Source organism: Centruroides vittatus, unplaced genomic scaffold, assembly GCF_030686945.1.
Source record: "Centruroides vittatus isolate TY-2023 unplaced genomic scaffold, ASM3068694v2 contig_371, whole genome shotgun sequence".
NCBI classification, from domain to species: Eukaryota; Metazoa; Arthropoda; class Arachnida; order Scorpiones; family Buthidae; genus Centruroides; species Centruroides vittatus.
Window position 1 is genome coordinate 961,064 of NW_027122194.1, and position 24,792 is coordinate 985,855.

The window sequence follows — 24,792 nt, forward strand, 5'->3', positions numbered from 1 at the left end:
TGTAAAAAAATATTGAAATCTAAGTTTATTTAAATACCTTGAAAATGTGATAAAGAATTGCAACAGATCTAATGTTCTAATGCTGTGGTGAAAATGATATTTGTAACAGAAATGGTGTGCTAAATCCAAATACACGAACATAAAAAGTTGTATTGTCCGTACCAAATATATAATCATCATGAAAAAACTGCACTTTAAAATTGTTGCATTTTTCACCTTCATGAAGTAAACGTTTAGTCGTGGAAACTGTAAATACAGAAATAAAATTAATTTAGAAAATAGCTTAACATTATTTCTAAACTTTGTTTAATTAACTCACAAGATGCAACTGTTATATTTATAAGAGCATTATCAGAACATATTATAGTTAACTCAACATCTACATCCGGTTTGACAGGAACATTCATAAAATTAATTTTTGTAAAATGTTTATCTTCATTTTTTGACATATTAAAAGTATACTGGAAATCTGTAGAGAGATTATCTAAAAAGAAAAAAAATAATATTAAAAATCTGAATGAAATGTTTGATTGTAATTTATCAAAAGATTTTATTTTATAAGCTATAATCGATGGAAAAAATCATCAAATTATATAAATTTTAAAAGATTGATCTCTAATCATAGCAGGAAAAAAACATTGATTATATTTACAACTTCAAATTTTCTTCAAGAAAGTCAAAGATTTAGAAAATTGTTATTTTTGACTTCATGAAGATGTTTGGAAGTTGTTATTGTACTGGATAAAATAATTAATTAATTATTTTATTTTACTAATTTGATGTGCTGACAATTATAGTACATTCTATATTCAGATTATAAATATTGATATTACTGAGTTATTATAACTAGAGATTATTGAAGCTGTAATTTATTATTGCAAACATTTTAGGACAGAAGAGAGAATTTCAGAGATTGATCCAGTCAATTCTGTAGCTGTATGAACAATAAAATCTACACACAAATAAACACAGATAACTTAGGAATTAAATTTGTTTTAGTACAACTAATTTTGATTTTTACCCAAGTAAATCTGACCTAGAAAAATTTGGATAAAAGACTTGCAGCCAGTTTTGGGATTCTTGAAGCTTAGACAAAACTAAATTCTAATACAGTTACTGTCTGCAGATCAGTTCAAAAAATTTGATTAATTTTTAATGAAAACTCCTGTTGAGAAATCTATATCTGGATTAGTCATAATAACAAACAGTTCATATGATGACAACATTCCTTTTAAAATAGAACTTGTTACAGACACGAAGTTCAAGTTTACATCAATTCGTGTACAGACTCTATAATAGGATGAAAAGGTATAAGACACTCTTATGCAAGGATAGATCTCTTTTCAAAAAGATCATTTTTTTAAAAAATCTATGCAGTTTATTATAACACAGATACTATATTCTTTTTAAGTGTTCTACTTGCAAATTACAAAACAATTTATTAAATATATGTAACTGATTCTGTAATATTGTTTTGCAGTATCTTATGTCTTGTCTTTTTTTAGAGTTTTTCAATGCCTTTTTATTTTATACAGATCTTTATTGACTTGACTTGCATCTTTACAAGGAAGAAAAAAAAAAAACAACAAAATAATTGGTACACATAACATAAATATCATATATATAGATATTAATAATTAATAATAATTATTATCATCATATCATAGCATGACAAATGCAAATATATAAAGTAAATAGAATTAGTAGTTAGTATTATGCCATAAGAAATGTAATGAATATTGAAAACATTTATATACCTTAAACAATGTTAAGGAACTTACATTATTGTCAAGTAACAAATAAAAATGAAATTCATACCCTAACAAAGATTCCTTTAGATATTCTAAAGGTTCACAAGAAATAAATGTATGCTTCTTAATATCCTCAACAAGCATATTACAGAAGGAGCACCTAGTATTTTTCATATTTATTTTTTTACCATTAAAAGAAATAGAATATGCATTTAGTCTAAACTGTATTATTAAAGATTTAATCTTATAATTCAGATTTGACAGTAAATAATTACATATAGGCCACGAAAATGACGAAGTGTCAAACCAATTATATTTCTGACTAATATGCATCCTATCTTGCAACCAATATTTATCACTTAGTGCTCGTAATAATTTGACAGAAAAAAATATCATCATCTGAAACACAAGATTGACAAGCATACAAAAATCCCAGCTCCTCCAACCAATATTTAATAATGTTTGGACATAAGTCAATAAAAGATGATTGTTGTATACCATCAATTTGTTGTAAACTAATTTTCTGAAGTCACATTCAGGAAAATCAAGAATTTTAAACTAAAATCAAAACACAGTCACATGATGACCAATTGCTAAATGCAGTCTACCCAGTTTGCATCTTATCAGGGATCCAGAAATTGAACAGTTTAAATAGAAAATCCATTTAAAAAACCATAATTGAACCTTTTCAAGTCTTTCTACAAAAATGACACCTTTTTTTTTTTTTGATATCTTGAAACCGTGTCATATTTCTATTGTTGTTTCTAACACGCAATGCAGTGTAATCCAGTGACCACTTGGCTTATTTTCATCTTTATTTCAGTTGATACGCGTATACATTCCACATTTTGGGTCTAATATGCCCTCTTCAGTCAACTAAAATTGTTAAAAACAAAAGATTGTTGCATACAATACATTTAACCCATTATACATAATATACTTTAAAAAAAGGGGTAATCGAATTGTTAAAAACAAAAGATCTTTTTAGACAATACATTTGAACTATTATACATAATATACTTTAAAAAGGTATTCGAATTGATCACTTTACTTAATGAACCCTGAATTATTGGAAACATATAACTTAAAGTCAATTTAATTATTGAATCAAAAAGTCTAAAATAATTCTTGACAGAAAACATCTTTATTTTTGTTAATAATTTCATTATATTTGTCATTTTCTGCTTAAAATCTTGCAAAATCCTTTCAAAATGAAAAGAAAATAAACCTTGAGAAGAAAAGTGAATAACTAAGTATTTGAAATGAGACACTATTTTCAATTTCTTATCCAACAGAAAGAAGTTATCAGCCTTCCCAAGTTTTCCTTCTCTGCAAAAAACTAGTATTTTGGATTTATCTTCGTTAATTTAGTTGAACATTGTTTTTACAATATTCAACTAAAACATTAAACTTCAATTGCAGGGAAACAATGAAATTATGGCAATATAATATCATCTGCAAATAAAAGACAGTCCAATTCAATCTGCGAGGACAATACAATACCCATAATTCCTTTTTCCCATATAAAATACAGATCATTTATAAATAAATTAAAGATAACAGGACTTAGGTTCATCCTGATGTAAACCCTTATTCAATGTACAAGAATCTGTTCTGATAAGATACAATGTAACTAGTGTTAGAAAATAGCTGTTTCAGTAGATTAATAAATGAATTGGAGATGTCTCTCTTAGCAAGTTTCCACCATAAAATATCATGATCTACAGAATCAAATGCTTTTCAAATCAATAAATCCTACACATAACTTATGATGTTTTTTTGATAATGCTAACTGACTAATTCCCTGTAAAATAAAAGATTATAGCCAACTCCTCTGTTTTTAAAGAAAACCCCAATTTGGGGATACAATATTAAATGCTTCAATCCAGAGATTCAGATGGTTTACCAAAATACAAAAAAAAAACGATTTTCTAAATACATTAATTAAAAATATTCGTCTATAATTAGTTGACACAGATCTAGTATAACATTTTTAAACAAACTTCCTACCAAAAGGAAGGAAATCTGCAGTTTAACTTAAAATCATTAAACAATTTTCAATGCCTTTTTATCGGCCTTCTTTAAAAATTTCTGTCTAAAGTTCCAGGCCTTATTAATTAGTATACACTAAGAAATAGACCATAAAGATATACAATATCTGAATGGATGTATGAAACAATTAGAATAAAAACAAAATTTTTCTAAAATATATTAAGGTAATAACAGACAAAATTCATATACTCACAATAACAAGAACCACCTTCTTCTAAAGGGTTTCCAAAATAATGATTACTTTCATCACATCTAAAATTATTATTATTTTAATTATTTCACAGATTATAAAATATTTTTCTGCAAAGAAGAAACAAAACATTAAAACACATGCCTTTCACAATGATTTCCAGCCATTCCTTTAGTATTACAATGGCATTTTCCAGTTTCTTGTTCACATAGATGACTATGATTATTGCAAAAACAAGGCGTACAATTCCCACCATTTACTGGATTACCATAGTATCCAGCTATGCAATGTTGACAATAAGGACCTATAAAAATGCATTAAAAATTTGAAAATATTCTTTATAAAATACTATAATAAGTAACTAGGTATTTTCTAGGAAAATGAAACCAAGCTCCATGGCATAGATTTTTTCTGTTTCAACACCACAGGAAAATACAAATGTGATGACATGCTTCTAACATTCTGTCTAAAGCAGTTTATACATGCAGGTTCTGGGCAGTACATGAATGTCCAATGTAATAACTAACGAAAACAACAAAAAATATTTAAAACACCCACATGTGCAACCAGCAGCTTACAAACTCTAACAATTGGTTAAAACACACATATATGGCTGTGAACAATGCATGCTAAATGCCCATTGTAAAGATGAAAATAACAAATTGTCATAGAGATCAATGTAAATTGATAGTAATCAAAAACTTGAATGACTTGTAGTGTGTGACCAATTTATACTAGCAATTGGCCCATAGACTTCACTTTGGAAAACTTTGACCCAAAATAAACTGACAGATAGATCATATTTAAAAATTCCAGCTTTGTCATGGCATCAGCCTTGCTGAGTTATAAATATTTGCAAAAAATCTTGTTTAGTGGTCATATGGTTGATTAAAACTTTAATCACAGACAAAACATTTTCTAACTTATGCTGAGTTCCACTCAATTTCTAACTTATGCATAGTTCCTATCCATAAACTTACTAATTTACTAACCTTGAGTAAGATTACTACATGGTTGCAGGCACACATCTGTATCATTAATGCATGTACTGTGGCCATTGCACTGGCACTCTGGAAAGTAAATAAATAATTTTATGAATGAATAAATTAAATTTGTCACAAAATATTCACTATCACAAATTTCTCACTTATTGCTTAAGACTTATTTGCTAGAATTATAATCTCATAAAGAATAAGTTACTAATTAACATCAGAAAAACATTTTACACACAATCCATATTCTAGTTAATAAATATCATATAATCCTAAAGCATACATTTCATGTAGCCAAAACTTAATTTTAATTAAGATTAGAATTCATTTTCACAAAATGATTATAATTGGTTAAAAAGAAAAAATTTCCAACCTGAAATCAGTTTTCACAACTCTAAACTTACATCTATAAAAAATCTTGCTAGATAATAAAAAAAAAGCTTTTAATCCTTTTTTCCTAGATTAGGCCTTGACTAATTAAAGCTAGTCTAAAAAAAGGATTAAAGTCTAAAGCATAGTCTAGTCTACAGCCTTTTAATGTTAGTTCTTGTTAACAATTAAAAGGCATAACCTATTACATGTTATATATACTGGGTTGTATTCAGTAACACAAAATGCAAAGTAAAAAAATTTAATTAGCTAGAAAGATGAAGCAAAGAACTGTTCTGAGTATCTTTGAGCAATATCCAAAGTCAGAGAGTCATACTTAAAATAATGGAAGAAGTAAAAAATGATTATCTATTCATTGTAATCATAATTTTTTATTGCTATCAAAAACACAGGTATTCCTTACTTAATGTGGGATTTGATTATTGTGTGAAACTAATTGTGGCAATCCCTTTATAAATGTAGTTTTAATTAACACAGCTTTCACAGTTATCTTTACTTAACATAGATATGTTTTTGTCAGCAAATAAGGTGTTGGAGAATTTGCTATTTTCATGCTGAAGATGATTTTGGATATGGATATGCAATTTAATTATGATATTTGTGAAATTTAACACATTACTGTTAATGAGATATTGTGCTCTTTACTTAGAAGCTTATTTTAAAACTTTACTTCATATTTTGTTTGCAATAAAATCAAAATGTCTGCAAATAAAATGCATAATACTGCATGCTTTTTAAGTTTCGTAAAAGTTATAACACTATACAAACAGTAAAAAATACTCATAGTATAAGGGGAAGATGCTCCTAAATGTTGAACAGGTGAAATATGATTTTGAAAGTTTCATTAGAAAAATTTTGAACTAAAGGATACAAAATGCACGAGATGCCCAAAAACTGTTGACAAAGAGAAATTTCAGGAAGAAAATATTAAAAATTTACGAATAACAACTCATAAACTTGCAACAAATCTTAGTGTGTCACCAACATAATTATTGTGTTCTGCCTGCATTAAGTGAAAAAAAAAAAAAAAAAACTAGATTGAGTATAATTTTATCTGATGTATGTAGGTAGCTCTAATGTTTCATTTTATTTAAATTAGTTACACATTATTATCATAGAAAACTTTTCTTATTCTTACAGATGACAAAATTAAAATTAAAATATTTGTTATTAACTGAAAATTTGTTCTAGTAGGTCATCATTGTTCGATCAAGTACCAAGGTTCCACTTTATTTGATTAACACAATTTTGATATTCAAGGTATTAATTAATCGCATGAATCAAGAGATTCCTATTTATTTAAATTTATATTAACATGAACAGCCATATTTCAAATGAGCAATACAGACAATAAGGATACCACTAGCAAATCTTAGCACAGAAGAAAATATGTTGAATGAATTACTTAAAATTCTGAAAATAGACAGTCAGAGATTGGTTAGAAACAAGTCTAAGATCACAACTAACTACCTAAGTAGTCTAACATAAACCTAATTAGAATTAGCAAGAATTCTGTATTACTGAACACTGCTCTAATCACTACTGAGATATCAAAAAAATGGAATGAAAATAAAGTCAAATGTTAACAGAGCAAAACAATTGCCAGATTAAATTGGGCTACATTACCACTATTAATTATTATTAAATAATGAGTAATTTGGCAGTAGAGGTAGGCATTAGGCACCATCTCTTATTAAATTTAATAATTATGATTAAATTAATATTTATTAAATAATTTAGAAAATTCTGGAAGAAAAGAATCAACCCAGAGCAGAAATCGAATTGCAACTGCAGATGTGGGTTTGAGTCCCACTCCAGCTCAATTCTTTTTCCAGAATTTAGCAGTAATGTAACCCGATTTAATCCAGTAATCATTTGGCTTTAATATAATTATCAGGCTTTGATACAGTATGTTTACATCTTTAATAACTGAATACAAAATACCAATAAGAAAAGAAAAACACAACTGGACATTATAGTGCAGGATGAAGAATTTTAAAGAAGTTTCATACCCAAATAACCAACTTTTTATTGCCCAAAATATTCAAGGTAATTTTGATATGGTATCTGAAATATGTAATTTTTAAAGTAACTTTTCAAAATATGGTATTTATCATGCATGAATCTTAGATTTACTTATTTATTTCACTTAAGATGGCTAATGAAATGTTAACTATGTAATAGCATGTAAGTATATAAAAAAAATTCACCCCTACAATCAATCTTTATATCTTTTCATTTTACATTCTTTGAAATTAACAAACATGTACTGTACATTCCTATTGCTGCCTTCTGATATGATATTTTCAGTTAAATTCAATGACTGATTTCAATAAATATACAGTATAATTATTTTCAAAATTCATAAATAATAATTCAGGATTTATGTGCATATTTCAAGAACATAAATCTTCATTTATATATTAACTTAGTTCACACAGTGATTCATAGGCAAAATGCAGAAAATAGAGCAGTAAATATTGTGACAACAATGATGTCAATTCCAGTGAATTTTTCTTTTTCAAAGTTTAACTGACATTTCAACATGTTAACATAAAAGTAAATCAGCTTTTCCTAACATTTTCATCAGTAAATGTGTGTAAATCAAAATTGTAATTTGTAAAATATTTGTTTATAAAGTAAATAAAAAGTCACATAAATTAATACATATTTGTCTAAAAAATATATTAAAATTCCTACAAGAATTTTGTTGAGTAATATATCTGTATTAAAATGTATCTGCAGTCACCTTTATTGGGTGACCAATTATTTGATTTCCTGAGTGATAAATTGTTTTGTATTCAATATTTTGGTATGAAATGGTACCTGACAATCAGCATTAGTTATTGACAAAATATAAATGATTATTCCTTCTTAAAAACTAAAAACATAAACTTATATATGTTAGCTTATTCAGCTACAATATTGAAAATAAGCTAACCTAGATTTCATTCAGAAAGTAGTTCATAATGGATTTTAAATATATTATTCTAATAAAAAATAAATTATTCAAATTTAATTTCATTAATTGTGATAAATTATTTAGATGAATTTGAAAAAACCTTCTAGAATTATAAAATTTGTAACTATTTCATAGAAATAATTAATAGAGTAACTTATTCAAATCAATATATTTATACTAACTAGGACATGATGTGAAGTGCCAACGTGTTGAAGGACACAAAGTATTATTTAGAAGATATGATGAACCATTAAATGTCATTGGACCTAAATCAGAACCATCGTAACACTGCCCTAATCCTGTTCCACTTCCATTATCACACCAACCACATCTTGGATTTTTCTGACAATCATCACATGTCTGAATATCTTTACATAATAATCCTGTAAATACAAAATATGTTTAAAAATATAATTTAACACTAATAAACACTAGTAATAATTATTTAAAAAAATTCCAACCCATTAACATAATTGGAATTTATTAAATTCAAAGTATGTTAACCAGTTGAATATAATACATATAATTTAAAAAGAACAAATAATTTCTAACAAATACTCAAATTGTCAGCACAGGATATATTCACTAAACTTGCCAAATTAGAGTTTCATTTGGAAATTACAGGTTAAGCATTAAATTTATGGCACCAGATAATTCGGTAACCCTTAATCTGGACAGAATAATAAGAGAGAATTTCACAATTTCCTTAACTGCCAGACTTGTTTGCCAAATGGCCACAGATTCTTCTTTCAATTTCAATATACCAACCATTTACTATTTTCATTCAACAACAATTTTCATCTATTTTTAAAAACAGCTTTTTTTTGTTTTTTTTTGACTGTTTACATATTGATGTTTATCTTAATTTAAATTACACTTGATAGTTAAAATTTTATTTAGAAAGAGAAATATTTTGAACTGATAAAAAAAATAGCTCCCATTTACAAACAAAATTTGCATGTTTAAAGAATATATGGTAAAATTCTTTAAACATAGATATCACTGTCATCATCAGTGAAGAATGGTTATTTAATTTAGCGTCACTTTTACCAATTCTTCACGCCGATAACAAATAACAGCAATAATTGTTAAGTTATTATAATAAAATTTATATAAATTGAACACATACCAGGACATTTCCATTCTGTTGTCGTCCATTCCATACACTGTGCAACGGCAAATACAGCTGCATACGCATTTGATTCAATGCACAAACGTTGGTTGCTACACCACATGCAAGGACCTTTTGTACAGTTTTCACAAGTTGTCCTACTACTACAAGGTAATTCGCATTTAACTCTATAATCATCTGACAATATTGCTTTTTCAGTGCCATTACCTGTAAATTCACATTTGTATTTGAATGTATATTTTTAAAACCAATTAACAAGAAAAATAATTTTTATGGTTTAAACAATTTATAGTAAAACTTATATTAATTAATGAATTTGACAAAAAATTAGGCACATAAAATGGCCAAAGTTAATACAAACAGATTTGAATTCCATATTTTTACTTTCCCGACTGTTATATATAACAGAGGGACAAGTATGAAAATTGGTCAAAAAATGACTCCCCCAAAATTTATACATTTGATCTTAAGATACCTTCCAATGTAAAGAAATGCAAAAAAATGTGGGGGTTTTTTTTGTATATATGAATGTTAGTGTGAGTGTGAGTGTGTGTGTTTGTAGAACACAATTTTGTTCATCTTCTTTGAAGCTTAATAACTTCTGTACTTTTTGTTGAAAATTTCTGAAACTTTGCAGAGAGGTTTTTTTATTAGGAAGAATTGATACTATTAAATTTTGGTGATTAAATGTCAAGGGAGTGAAAAAATAAAGAGGGTCATATGTATCTCCAGTAGGGACTGACTTAATGATAATTTTACTTGTTATTAGCATTTATAATTTTTTTATAAAATCCATCCCTACTTGAAATTATGCTTTTTGCCATTTTATAATAGTTAAAAATATTAAAATAAAATATGATAAGAGATGGTGCCAGGAAAGTTAAGCAACTCTTGCTGAATTTTTCATGCTATACTTTGGCTAATTACTAATTAACTTAACTAAATAATTTGGCCAAAAGATGGCTCAGTTAGGCTGCCACCTTATAATAAATTTAATAATATAAAATAAAATTAGATAAAAATCAAATAATTTAGATGTTTCTGGAAGACAAAATCAAATCTGAGCAGGAATCGATTTTTGTTTCTACATCAACCAAAGTAGTGTAGCCCAAAAAAATCAAGAAATTAGTCAATTGATTATTAAATTTCAGATGCAATGGTTTAAAACATTATCAAACAGACTGACTTCTTACCGTATTTACTGTAAATTAATTAGTTTCTATTTTACATAAAATAAAAATAGTTATTGTATGATTGTGAGTAAATTTTGTCATTCCTTTTATCAAATTCTACATTTGAAAACAAATTACTGCATATCAACATTTGATATAGTGATTGAGATAATCAATATAATTTATATTCAACTCTATTCTAACTCAAAGTATTCAAAACTTTTGCTTTTCATTTTTCTCTTCAATTCATTATTTTATATTCAATATTCTATATTTTATTTTACTTTTTAAATCTATAATTATGTAAATATGATCAAATCTTAATTAGACTAGAACAAGTGGAAAATCCAAAAAAGTTTGAATTATCCATTTTTGAGAATTATGACAGTTTTCTGCAAATTTTTACTGTTCATCACTATTGCACATTTATTGATGATATCACTTTTCCTCTTTAAAGCAGTAGAAAGAGAGTAATGTTTTAAACTCTGAATTTGAAGATAATACATTTTCAATTAGACATTATATAGAATATAGTTTGACAATTCCACTAAATAGTCTTTTGATGTTAATAGTGTAGTGATATGAGACCTACTCATTTCCCCCGAATGTGATCTGTTATACATATGTATGTTATTTTATTTATTGTTCTAAGAATGCTAAAGTTTAAAAACTTAAAAAGAATGTTAAGAGAAAAAGTTTAAAATTAAAAAAAAAAATTTGAACGAAAAAAAGGATAACGAAATTCAAATGCTGGGAAGTTGAAGGGGAGAGCTTGTTTTTGGGAAAATTAACAAAAAATGTTTCGAATTCATTTTCTTTGAAAGATTTTTGTTAAAAAAAGGGACCTGTAGCGATATTGTATTCTCTACAGATATAAAAATACACCAGATTTTATTATTGTTTCTTTAACAACTTCCAACACTTTTAACATTAATTTAAATATAATTTCAAGGAAAATAACTGAGAGTTCAAATTATCTAATAATTTGAATTAATTAAGGTTACATAAGATTATGACTAGAAAGATGCTTCTCTGTTAAAAATAAAAAATGATTCATTCTGCTTTTTCCTGAATAAAACAGAATAAGCAATAATACTTGTATATAAGGCTGACAATGAATTAATAAAAAAACTATTCTGATTAACAAAACAGAAATGAGAATTATAAAAATAATTATAATCGTGATTAAATATTAAGTATTACAAAACAGAATTTGCATTGATTAATAAAATGATATATATTTCATAATACATCATCTAATATTACAAATTTAACAGGATAAAAAAAAACAAAAGATGTTGCAAAAAGTCTAACAAATATAAATTTTATAACATTATCTGAATACAGTCAAACCTGTTTTTATGCGCTCTTTTTATGTGCGATTTTTATTTGTGCGATTTTTTTAATGCGAATTTTTAATTTGTGCGGTATAGTTGGCGACTAGTCTCGTGCGATTCGTCATGTCTTACGTTGACTTATTATAGCTAAATAAACTTATTATAGCATAAATGCACTTATTATAGTAATATTATTGCATGAATATGCGAAAAATGAAATAATTTACTTTTTAAGTCAACAAAACACAACCTGTACAAAAATATGTAAAACAGACGATAGACCAGACGATGCAGTCAAGTGCTGACATCTGTTGTCAATAAATTCTATTTCGTACGGTTTTGAGTTATTTTCTATGTGAGACTTTTTTTATGCGGTCCCTGTTGACCGCATAAAAAAATATTTTTTTAATTGTGTCGCGAAAACTATTATTTACAGCCATTCGTGAAGTTTCGTGAGATTTTTTTTAATGCGTTTTTTTTAATGCGGTCCCTATTCCCCGCATAAAAACAGGTTTGACTGTATTTGCAAATTCCTTTTCCATTTGCTTATGTCACAATAAAACAGAGGAGATTATAAAATAGTAAATATCTTTTATATTTATTCATTTCATAATTTTTTCATATATTATCAGAGAGACAGAAAAGACATGATTACCAACACTGGCATAACTAGAATGGGGCTACTGGAGTCTATGTCCTGGATACCAAATTTGAGGGTGTCATTTTTATGATTAAAAAAAATATACAAAATCTAAAAAAAAAATTAAAATTTTACTTTCACACACATTTCAATGTTTTTCTTCTAAAAAGAAAAAGGACATGCTTTTAGAAATGTTTCAAAATTCAGTAAAAATTTTAAACAAAGTTGACTTAAGAGGACACTATTTTTTGATTTGTCACAAGAGCAATCAGCTTTGGTTAAACCTCTGTTAATAAATTAAATTTATTACAATGTTGTTATTTTATTGTAATCAGAAGAATGTTTTTAACATTTAATTAACAATTAATTTTGTTACATCTGATTAATTTTATTTTTTAGTCTCAGTTTAATACACATGCAAGTAACCCTAGGATTTCTGGCATGTCAGTCATTTTGCAAATATACAGTACAGGATAGAGCATAATGGAGTCCCACATTTACGAGGTAAATTTCAAAAAACAGTACAATAAAATGAAAAACCTTTTTATTTATTTGAAGTACATGTAAGAAAGTTTTCTGGTTAGGTTTTAAAAATGATGTCATTAAATCTTTACAGATGTGCCTCCTAGAGGTATTGTGGAGTAGCAATAAAGCATATTTCATTTGTCTGGCACAGTGAACAAGCAGAATTTTTGTTATTGGGTTGCTGGAAACCCCCGAGAATGCCACAACAACCTCTTCACAGCCCGAAAGTCACCATTTGGTGTGCTTTGTCCTGTGTAGGCATTGTGGATCCTTTTTATTTTTAAGAGGATGGCAACAATGTTACAGTGACTTCAAACCAATACTGCGACATGCTGGAGAATTTTTTGTGGCCCAAAAGGAAAGAATACAATACAAGTGGCTTTTGGTTTCAACAGGATGGAGCCACAGCCCATACAAACTGTTGTTCTCGCACAATTTTGGCAGAGATGTTCTCCGGTTGTCTAATCTTTGCGAGAAGCCATTGAATGGCTCCCTTGCTCCCAATTTGAGCCCCTGTGACTTTTTCTTATGGGGGTATCTCAAGGCAGAGAACCCTACAAGAACTCAAGGAGGTCATTCATGAGGAAATCGCCAAAATTCCTCCAGATATGCTGGTAAGAGTTGAAGAAAACTTCAAGAAATGGCTCCAAATGTGCATCGCCTGTAAAGGCCAACATTTGGACGACATTATTTTTAAAACCTAACCAAAAAAAACTTTCCTACATGTACTTTCAATAAATAAAAAGGTTTTTCCATATTATTGTACTGAATTTTTAAATTCACCTCATAAATGTGCGACTCCATTATGCCCCACCCTGTATAATCCAAGTTGTTAACAGGGATAGGGAGTCAATAAAAAAATACACAGCTCAAAGTATTAGGAATAGGAGTTGAGTTTTTTAAAACTAACTCCTACTCCTGACTCCCATAAAAAGATTTGACTCCTTGACTCCTGACTCCGACTCTCTGTCCCTGGTTGTTAATGTGCACTTTCAGTTCAGTGGAAATTTGTAAAATTAAAAGCTTTATATTTTGATTTATTGTAATTTTTTGAACAATTGCAAACATTGCAAAAATTTGTTAAGTTATGTGATCTGTAATGAAACTCAAAAGTAGGTCAGTTTGTTTACCATGTACACTATGTGACTTACATATAAGTTCTTTCATAATGAATAATGCCCATTATATTACAATTTTAATATATTTGATACATAAATCACTAACATTGTTTTTTCATATTGTGGAAAGATTTATTATATACTTGTTATATCTCTTGATCAAACTATTTTATGAGAAGAAATACTAACAATTAGTATAATTAGCATAATAATTATAGCGCAGCATAATAAAAAATAGGATAAAATGATCAGCACATATTAAAGCATTTTATATGCATATTATTTCATGCTATTTTTCATTTATTTTAGTTAATTACTTGTTTAAATTAAATAAAAATAAACAATTTATATTGATTCTGTTACTAAATATTGTCAATTTTGATTTTCTAATTTCCAAAATGGCATATTATTTTTTGAAATAATTAAAAATTTTGTAAACCATTTGAATAAAATTAAAATCAAATAAATAATTCATTTCCAAATTAAAGCAATTATAACATATTAATGTAACAAGCATCATAATGATTTTTCAGATAATTTTATAAAAGTTTCTGAAATGTGCCACAAGAGACTGTGCAGAGAAGCTTGTAGACAAAGTATAAGGGATAAGTGTATGTTATACTGGTTATAGGATGCATCATTTCCAGTCTGCAATACTGGTAAGCAAAAATTAATTACACAAAATATATATGATGGTTGAATCACTTTCAACTATTATGGGTGCAGCTGCATAGTTCTGTAACTAACCAGTATGTTGTAGGAAATAAACTTGTTTTTTAATAAATAACACACATGCAAGTAACCCTAGGGTTTCTGGCATGTCAATCATTTTGCAACTTGATATCAAGATACCATACTTGTTATCAAGATGATATCAAGTATTAACAAGAACATGACATGTTATCTATTTTTTATTACTATTTTCAGTATTATTTACTATAAATAAACTTAAACATGACAATAATACAAAAATAGTAATACTTTGTGTATTAAATAGATGAAATAAAATGTATCATGCAATTTCAGTGTGACAAATTGCAGAACTGAAATGATGCATCACAACCAATACATTATACACTTACCCTTAATGTTTTGTCTGTACGCTTCTCTGCACAATCTCCTATGGCACATTACTTTTCAAAAATCATGTATAAAATATAGATGCATATTACTTGAAATCTTGTTTCAATATTTTAATAATTTATTTAAATTTTATTTGAGTAAAAATGTTACCTGTTTCTCGAACAAAAGTATAGCATTTCTCATCTTTTTGCCAACCGCAATGATATTCTGTATGGCAAGCATGGCAATTATGTAATTTATCACAGTTACTACTTTGAGCTTCTTCACACTGCTCAACAGCACTTATTTTCTAGATGAAATAAATGAAAAATAAATTTAATATTAAGGCAATAATTTACATTTGTATAACAATCATTGTGTATATACACAATGATTGTTATACAAATTATACATGAGAATCTGGCAAGATGATTTTCTTGAGCAGTTTTAAAACACAAAAAAGACAAACTAAAATATTATGATTAGAAAGTATAGTTTATAACTTAAATTTTTACAATCAAAATGTTTTAGTTTTTTCAACTATAAAATTATTCTCTGGCACATCTTAATGCAAGATATATAAAGTTTCACAAAAACTGCATCATAAAATACTTTCTCAAAAGCAATAAATTACTTTGCTTTAACATTTATATACAAATTATTAGGTTTTAAAGTTAATTTAGGTTAATACAAGTTCATGATTGTTTTTCAGCAATTCTTTTAATTCAAAAAAAAAAAAAATTACAAGAAGGCACTTAACATTTCTGTAACTGTCACTCATTTATCAAATAGCCACAGATGATATTGCAAGTGACAAACATTCAGTTAGATTATCTACGTTGCAGTTGTTGCCATCCTTCTATTCAGTACAATTTTTAGCTTATTTTTCTTATATTTAACCTTAATTATGGTTCTTAAAATATTGCAAGCATCTATAGTATTGTTTAATACTATAATCTAGTATTAAACAAACATCAGTTCACACTATATTAGTATATTAATTCAAGTTTCTAAAAGTCTATAATGTAAATTTCACAGAAAAAATCAATATAGATATGTTCCAATTGGGACCCAACAAAAACAAGAACAATTCCTTAAGGTCAGACTACACACTTGTTGGATATGCAAGACCCCCTCCATCACATCTATAAAGAAATTAGTAAAACCACTGGACAAAAAATCCTATACAAAAGGAATCCAATAATCTACAAGCTTTTATATAATGATAAGGATCCCCCAACTCTAGCAATGTTCTGAAGTATAACTATTTCTCTTAAAGATGAGAAATTGCACATGACATTCAGTACACAGTGGTCACTTCAAGATTTTTAGAAGCAGGACTGAAGACGCATAAGTATGACATTCAGAAGTCCAACCAAGTTATGACCCTTGCAGCCTATGCTCTTTCTGATTCTGTTGATGTGGGCTGGCAACAAGCTAAAATCATTAAAGGCATTAGAAATATGATCATATATGTTACATGAAAACTCTCTACATTTACAAATCTGTCCAAAAGGTAGTTCTATCAATTATAAGGATCTCAATGACCTTTTGACTGCCTGGAAAGCCTGCTATGAGTAGCATATTGAGTGACCTTGACACCTTTACACTCTCTTTCTGCATGTTCCCTTCCTTCTTTTACTTGCATTCTTTATTTAATTTATTTTATATTCTCATTTTTATGTATTTTTTATTTTATTTTGTTATTTATTTCTTTGTTCATATTTTTATTCTTTTGTTTTAATTTTTTAATTTAAATTAACCAGTATTTACTGTTCCAAATGAATGACTAAAAACATTTATAAGTTGAGATCTTTGATGGAAATGTAAGATTTGTAAAAAGTCATCTAAATGCTACATCTGTAACAAACATCAGTCAAAATATTTCTTTGTCTCCATTCATCTGAAGACTTACATGTCAAAACATGTAACGAATTTTGAATACAGTAGAATCCTGTATAACATGATGAAAAAATTGCGACTAGTACTCATACAGCGCAATAAACAGTTCCATATAACACGTAAGATAAATTTAACATTTTCACATAGTTTCTGATTTTTTGTTTCAAAAAGCAAATGTATAACTTACCTGTTGTTTATATAAGAACCAGTGAAGCTACCAGTTTAAAAAAAGCAACAGTTTATAAAAAAATAATAATACATACACATTTAAAGATATAAGAGGAAAATAATTTTAGAAAACAATCCTCATACCGGTACATCTAAAATCCAATATAACTTCTTAAGCCTTTTAAGTTTCCGGTACCCAAGACGAAAATTAACAACCAACTAACGTTTTCGATTCTCCTCCAAGATCTTCGTCAGGTTCTTTGACGGTTTTGAAATAGAATGCAATTCAAATAGAATGTTTTTGAAATTCAAATGATAGAACATCTCCTGCGTGCAATCATTGAGACCGATCTAACATGCATTTAATATACACGATACTATCATAAAAATGACGCTGTCCATCCATACAGGAATACTACACGGCTACCATTGCAGGTGCACCTTGGAGATATATCGCCACGCATACGATAAAACGTTGCCATCTTTGAAATTAATACACTTCCCCGATTTTGACGCCTTGTAAATCTCAAGGGTCTCCAAGGCCCTGATGCGGTCCGTATCGAATGATGTTTTAATAATTTTATTCAACTTTTTATTCAATTAAAATAATTTTCTTCAACTTTTAATAAAAATAAAAATACGCACTTCATTTAACATTTATTCACTATCAGAAGTATCAACAAATAAGTTCCAACGACACTGTTTTGTTAATAGTGGTTGTACAGATTCATCACTTGAATAGTCTATAGTTTTGTCTTGATTGTTATCATTATTTAAAAACAGTACTTTCTCCAGATCATTTTTAGATTGAAAATATGGGGATAGACAATCATTCAATATTCTTTTAAATTCCATAACCCGCTGTATTGATGGATCAATTTTCATAAAATGTGTTTCTAACGTTTTGGCTATTTGTAACCCTTTATTTATATCTTATAAACTCAAAGGTTGCTTTGGCACATTAAAAGTCTGGACTGAGTTTTCCTCCTCATTACTAGAATGAAAACAATTTGCTAATTATATTAATTCGATTTCATTAATATCTTTATTGTAATTAATTAATTTGGTGATATCAGTCTCATTCATATCAACAAAACCCTCTCCACCAATATTTTGTCCAGCAGTTATTATGCTATCTACATCTGTTTCTGATGGAGTTGGAGAATTTGCAGTAATAACTAAATCTGGCCATAACTTTTTCCAACAGGCGTTGAGGGTCGAAGATTTCAGTTCTTTAAGAGACATGTTTATTATTTCTATGCAATTCAGTATTGAAAATTCTTTCCAAATTTGTGGAACCGCTGCATTTGAATTACAATAAATTTTTCTAAATTTTCAAATGTACGATGTAAATAAAAAGTTTTAAATGTTTGTATTATCCCTTGGTCCAATGGTTGAAGAATTGATGTTGTGTTGGGTGACAGACAAACCACTTTAACATTAGGAAGATTTAAATTTATAGGAAGGTCTGTCGCATTATCCATCAGTAACAAAACTTTAAAACTAATATTTTTTCATTGTAAATAATCTTCAACCTCTGGTACAAAACAGTTATAAAACCAATTTTGAAACATTTCACATGTATCCATACTTTTTTATTGGCTCACCAGTGAACAGGAAGTGTTGATTTTCCTATGTTTTTCATTATAAGTGGATTTAATGTATGATTAATTAACATCAGCTTAGTTATATGTTCTCCAGCTGCATTAGAACACAAAACCAAAGTTATTCTGTCTTTTGATGCCTTGAAACCAGAAGCAAAAGTCTCATTTTTTGTAATATATATCCTGCCAGGCATTTTGTTCTAATACAGGGCAAATTCATCAACATTACAGACTTGTTCTGCTATATAATTGCCCTCTTCTACACTTTCGGAAAATCTTTGAGCTGCTTCTGTATCGGCTGATGCATTTTTTAAACAATTCTCTCTCATATTACACAAAAAAAAATCTCTTCTTGAATCTGTCAAACCATCTTGTGCTGGCTTTAAATTTGGGTTTATGCAATTCATTAGATGAAACGCTCTCAGAATCTTTTAAACATTGGTAAACCTAGAGTTCGTTTTGTTTTATGACAACACTATTTACAGGTATATTTCTCAAGTAACAGTCCATATCATCAAACACTTTTCCATCTTAGGCACTAACATGTCTTTTATTTGAGCAACTTTCTTCAAATCTAATAAAGATGTACTAGACAATATGGCTTGTATTTTGCTTTCATTTTGTCTTATTGTTCAAACTGTTGACTCTTATAAGTTCAATTCTTTAGCAATGGTTCCCACTTTTGGACTAGATTTCAATTTATCCAAAATTCTAATTTTGTCATCCAGAGCTATACGTTTTCTTCTCAACTTCTCAGGTATTTTATTTATTTCCGTATGCATGGCTAAAATATATATTTTTCTTATAAAAATATTATTATAACACATACAAAACTTTTTTTATAATTAAGTTACATGTATTCTGTTTTGACTTCCCTTTATCAAAAGAAACTTTATTTGAAACAAATTAGTTACGTATAACACTAACAGTCCGTTTGCAATGAAATAATATTTCAAACTGAATCACATCTCATTAGCACATTGCGACAACCATTACACTTTACAGACATGCCTGATTTTGCATAAGTTGGTCTTATAATGTATGTCCCATATAACGTGATTTCCCACAATACGGAACATATCCCCCACACTGTATGGGACTCTACTGTAAATGGTTCTAATGCTATTTCTAATGTCTTTTGGCAAGATGAATATATAGAAAATCATTCATTTGGATCTTCTTCATAATTTGTTAACTAAAAAAAATTCATCAACCATTTAGAAGATGTATACTTTACTAAATAATCAAAAATACACATTATTGTATTTCTGATTATGTAGGGTGTGCATCTAACAAGTGACCAACAGCTAGGAGTCTATTTGGAAATGCTTATCAATTGGTTGATTGGTAGCAGCAAATGATGTGTCACCAGTAGTTGGTAGGTCATTATCTAACCTTTTTTTAAGATTGGTATGTCTGATAGTGTGTGATAACTATCAGCAAATCATCAGAAACATTATAGGTGTATTTGAATGATGCCTGGTCTCAATGGTTGAATCAATAAGCATTTCTGAAAGACTCTAAGTAAGCAAACCAATGAAATAATCTGTATCATAAGAAACCAACTATATCATTGGCTTACTTATTTATTTGCAAGTCACCTAGATGAAACCAGAGTATCTAAGTGCATTCATCTCCAAAATCTCATGCAAAGCATCACTACTCCCAAGCTGGTGTGTTTTGCAGGAAATTTTAAAATAATCTTTATTACATATAGTCTAATACTCTACAAATAATAAACATGTTTTAATTTTTAAAAAAATAATACAATGTAAAATTTTAAAATATTTCCTTTATTTACAGTTTATTGAAATGTCCAATAATCCACTTAACAAATCTCTAATTTTAAAAATCTTTATTATGTAATACCAAACAATCTGCTGAATTATTGGGCTTTTTTGGGCTATGTTAATGCTTAGTACTAATTAATTTGACTATAGGTAGGCAGATATGCTTCCAGTTTGTATTAATTTTAATAATATAACAAATCAATTTTAACACAATCTGGAATTTAGAAATTTCTGGAAGAAAAGAATTAGGCCACAGCAGGACTCCAACCTGCTCTGGCCATAAGTAATTCAATCAGGTTGAGTTCTTACCTTAATTTTCATGACTAAACAAACACAAAAACTAAAAACAAGTAATTAAGGAAACCAATGGTAAAATAAAAATCTTTGATAAATGTTTTTGGTCTTTATTATAACCAGCTTTGGCTACATTCAAAATTATTCAGATTGTATTTAATAATTTTAAGTAATTAAAATCAATAATATTGCATGGTAATGATTAATAATTTTAACAGTTACTGATAATTAACAGTTAAAAATACCTTCATTCCTGTATTGCATTTTCCATGATAGCATGACGTTCCACACCAAACACAATTGTAAGTATTCTCAATACAGCTTGGACATAATGTTTGCCGTCCACAGAGATATGTAACATTTACTAATATTAAAAATATAAATACTCATAATTAGATACAATAACAGTACTAAATTCTGCCAATACAATCCAATACCAATATAAATAACCTCAACTAGACATAAATACCAATAAACCAGCAAAAATAAAAGAGATAAACATTTTTTAAAATTTTAAATGGTCATCTTCGGGTTTGAAGAATGCAGATATAAACAAACCAATTCATTTATATCTGCATTCTTTGAATCTGAGAATGACCATTTAAAATTTTTTTAAAATGTTTGTTTTCAGTTTATCTCTTATTTTTGCTGATTAGTATTTACATTTAGTTGAGGTTATTTATATTAATTTACACCAGTAGTTTTGTAGTGATTGTACCAATACCAATAATTTTCTAACTGATCCAGTCCTATATGCCCGTCTATCATTATTTTAAAGGTGTTGTAATATATGAAAGCATAAAAGCTCATTGAGTTAGAGAATATTCACTAACCATTCAAATTCAAATATAAAGAAATAAAAGTTTACAAATCAATTTATAGTCTCCTTTCAGCTTACTGTAGACAAGGTCTGCAGTAAGCCATTAGGATTTAATCTACACACTGTTGTATTTCTGATTATATAGGGTGTGCATCTAACAAGTGACCAACAGCTAGGAGTCTATTTGGAAATGCTTATCAATTGGTTGGTTGGTTGGTAGCAGCAAATGATGTGTCACCAGTAGTTAGTAGGTCACTATCTAACCTTTCCTTAAGATTGGTGTGTCTGATAGCAACCAGCATATCACCAGAAACATTATAAAACTCTAAGTAAGCAAACTAATGACATAATCTGTATCATACAAAACTAACTATATAATTGGCTTTACTTATTTATCTACTAGTTACATAGATGAAACCAAGGTATCTAAGCAAATTCATCTCAAAAATCTCCTGCAAAGCAGCACCACTGCCAAGCTGGTGTTGCCAAAAGCAACAACTGTATGTCATATGGCAATCAATGGCAAATTAAACACAGAAAGGACATTCTATCTACTATGGATTCGTTTTATAGCACAGTACGTCCATCCCATGTTCAAATGCCTGGCAAAATGTTATCAAAGATGCATATTGAAAAAAGACTGGAACATCAGTTTGTAAAACAAACCAATTCTGATATGTGAATATACCAGTATCAGATTGGTATTGGTTATATCTCTACTCATAAAACCAGTTACAGTATTAAGCAAATACATAAATTTCATTTTAATTACTGTATATAAAACAATAAAAAAGACAACAATATTTATAAACATACCTCCTCTTCGATAACATGATGTATGGTATGTTTTAACACGATCTGGAATAACTGAAAACAACTGGCATAAACTCATTTCGTAATTCCAGACACAATTAACACCTAATGCAGATTTTTCACAAGCATCAGCACTATGATATTGTTTACAACTTCCTAAATATAAAAATAATCATTTTTAATTAATAAATTATAAAAAATATATTCTATAAATAAACATTATTTAGGTTGCTAATAATTTCAGCCATATTAATTGCTCCTTTCCAATGAAAAAGTAAACTTATTATAAAAAAAAATAATTAAATGAAATAATACAATTTAAAATCCACAAATGAGAATCAAAAGTTAAATTTTTAAAAATTTCAGTTTTAAAAAATATTTACAATACAAATAGAATACAAAAGTTTTAAAAATATTTTAAAAATATATACATATAATACACATACATCTTTCAGCAATCTTATACAAATCAGTACATATAACATATTAAAATAATGCTTTATAGTTATTAATAATTACTTCTAGCTACAATTTTTCTTTAGAAATTTCATCCTTGATTTTAAAACTGATATAAAAAATATTTATACATTATATGTAGAAAAATTGTAATGATGAAGGATTAATCTCTCAAAAGTACTTAATGTAAGAAAACAATAATTTTAAAATATGCACAAAGTTCAGTGCATTCTTGGATTCATAATGCATGCATGAGAGGAGAGTAGAGTGAATTGGTAAATAAGAAAACAGAAGTAGTCTGCTTTCAGGTATGTAACTTTCTTCAAAATCATCATAATGATAGGAGATAAACAGAAAGATAGTTGGTAAAAAATAGATTTTTGTGTACATCATTTAGATGGGAAGAAAATCAGACATTGCTAGACATTTTGTGACTGGTTTCAATTGGAGGTGGATTAACAAAATCCTGGATGGACTAAAACATTGTGACAACAGTAGAAATTTATGTTTTTGGTCAAATAAAGGTGCAATTAGAAAACAAAGACAAGTGCAGCCTAAAGCATATACTTAATACCAAAAGTGGTTTCAATTACAATTTATTGGTCTAAAAATATGGGTTAAGAGACAAAATTATGAAAAAAATAATGATTGACAGATTGACATATATGCATATATGATGAAAAGGCAGTAGTCTGCACCAAACATGAACACAGATCAAGAATAAAGGCAATAGTAACAACTATTGTCTACTCTCTACAAAGGCAACCAGAAATACTGTAAAGTTTGGTTGGAAATACAGATTTGACCTCTCTATAATAAAAATTGTTTTTAAAAACATTGTACAATAGCTTTAATCAACAACAATCTAAAAGTAATGGATTATTCAATAAAAAACACAAAGGTATTACTATGCTTATAAATACAAAAAACTTATTAAATGTCATAATGTCCTAGTAATAAATTAAACAATGTATTAATAATCAAAATTATATGACTAATAAAAACAATAATACAAGAACATTAAGTCACAATAATTAATATTTATGTGAGCGATTCTATAATCAGTTTTCAGTACCTCTCTCAATCAGCATCAGATTAGCAACAATTTTTGGCATGGGAGTATATACAAAATATAGACCCATATATGTAAATTACTGATGGCCAAGGTGGTTAAGTCCAATATGGCCGCCAAGCAGATGGCCATCATTGTTCTCACTCAGCAGTACTAGAAAACTCCACCTTGATATTCTCACCATCTCATCCATATCTACTGGTATAGTGATGTTACAACTGCCATCTACCTCATGTACAGTACATATTCAACTTGGATCTATACTTTATATGTTCCCTACTAGCAACAACTCTAGTTCTGACAATTCTGTAATGATTATCTAAAGATGAAATAAATTACATTTATGATATGTTTTTGCTTGTTTCACAGTTATACCAGAAGTTCAGAAGTCACATGATAATGGTTTTCTCTGTTGCAACAGATTGAACAGTAAGATGCTTTTTATTTTATTTTTTCAATCAGGAGTGTTTAGTAGTCATACTAAACTATACAATATCCCCAAAATATAAAGAAACAAAAATAAATAATAAGAACAAAAGAAAATCAGGTT

At 28.0% G+C, this 24,792-nt stretch overlaps 1 protein-coding gene across 1 annotated transcript in view; it reads right to left on the reverse strand.

Moving 5' to 3' along the window:
* LOC136975391 (attractin-like protein 1) overlaps positions 1-24,792 on the reverse strand; it is an 89,885-nt gene that overhangs the window by 10,961 nt on the left and 54,132 nt on the right. The window contains 11 exon segments of the mRNA XM_067270434.1: positions 38-78; positions 80-246; positions 320-484; positions 3,997-4,055; positions 4,138-4,297; positions 4,986-5,063; positions 8,520-8,720; positions 9,467-9,676; positions 15,495-15,633; positions 21,327-21,445; positions 22,718-22,870. Coding sequence (XP_067126535.1) covers positions 38-78; positions 80-246; positions 320-484; positions 3,997-4,055; positions 4,138-4,297; positions 4,986-5,063; positions 8,520-8,720; positions 9,467-9,676; positions 15,495-15,633; positions 21,327-21,445; positions 22,718-22,870 — 1,492 coding nt within the window.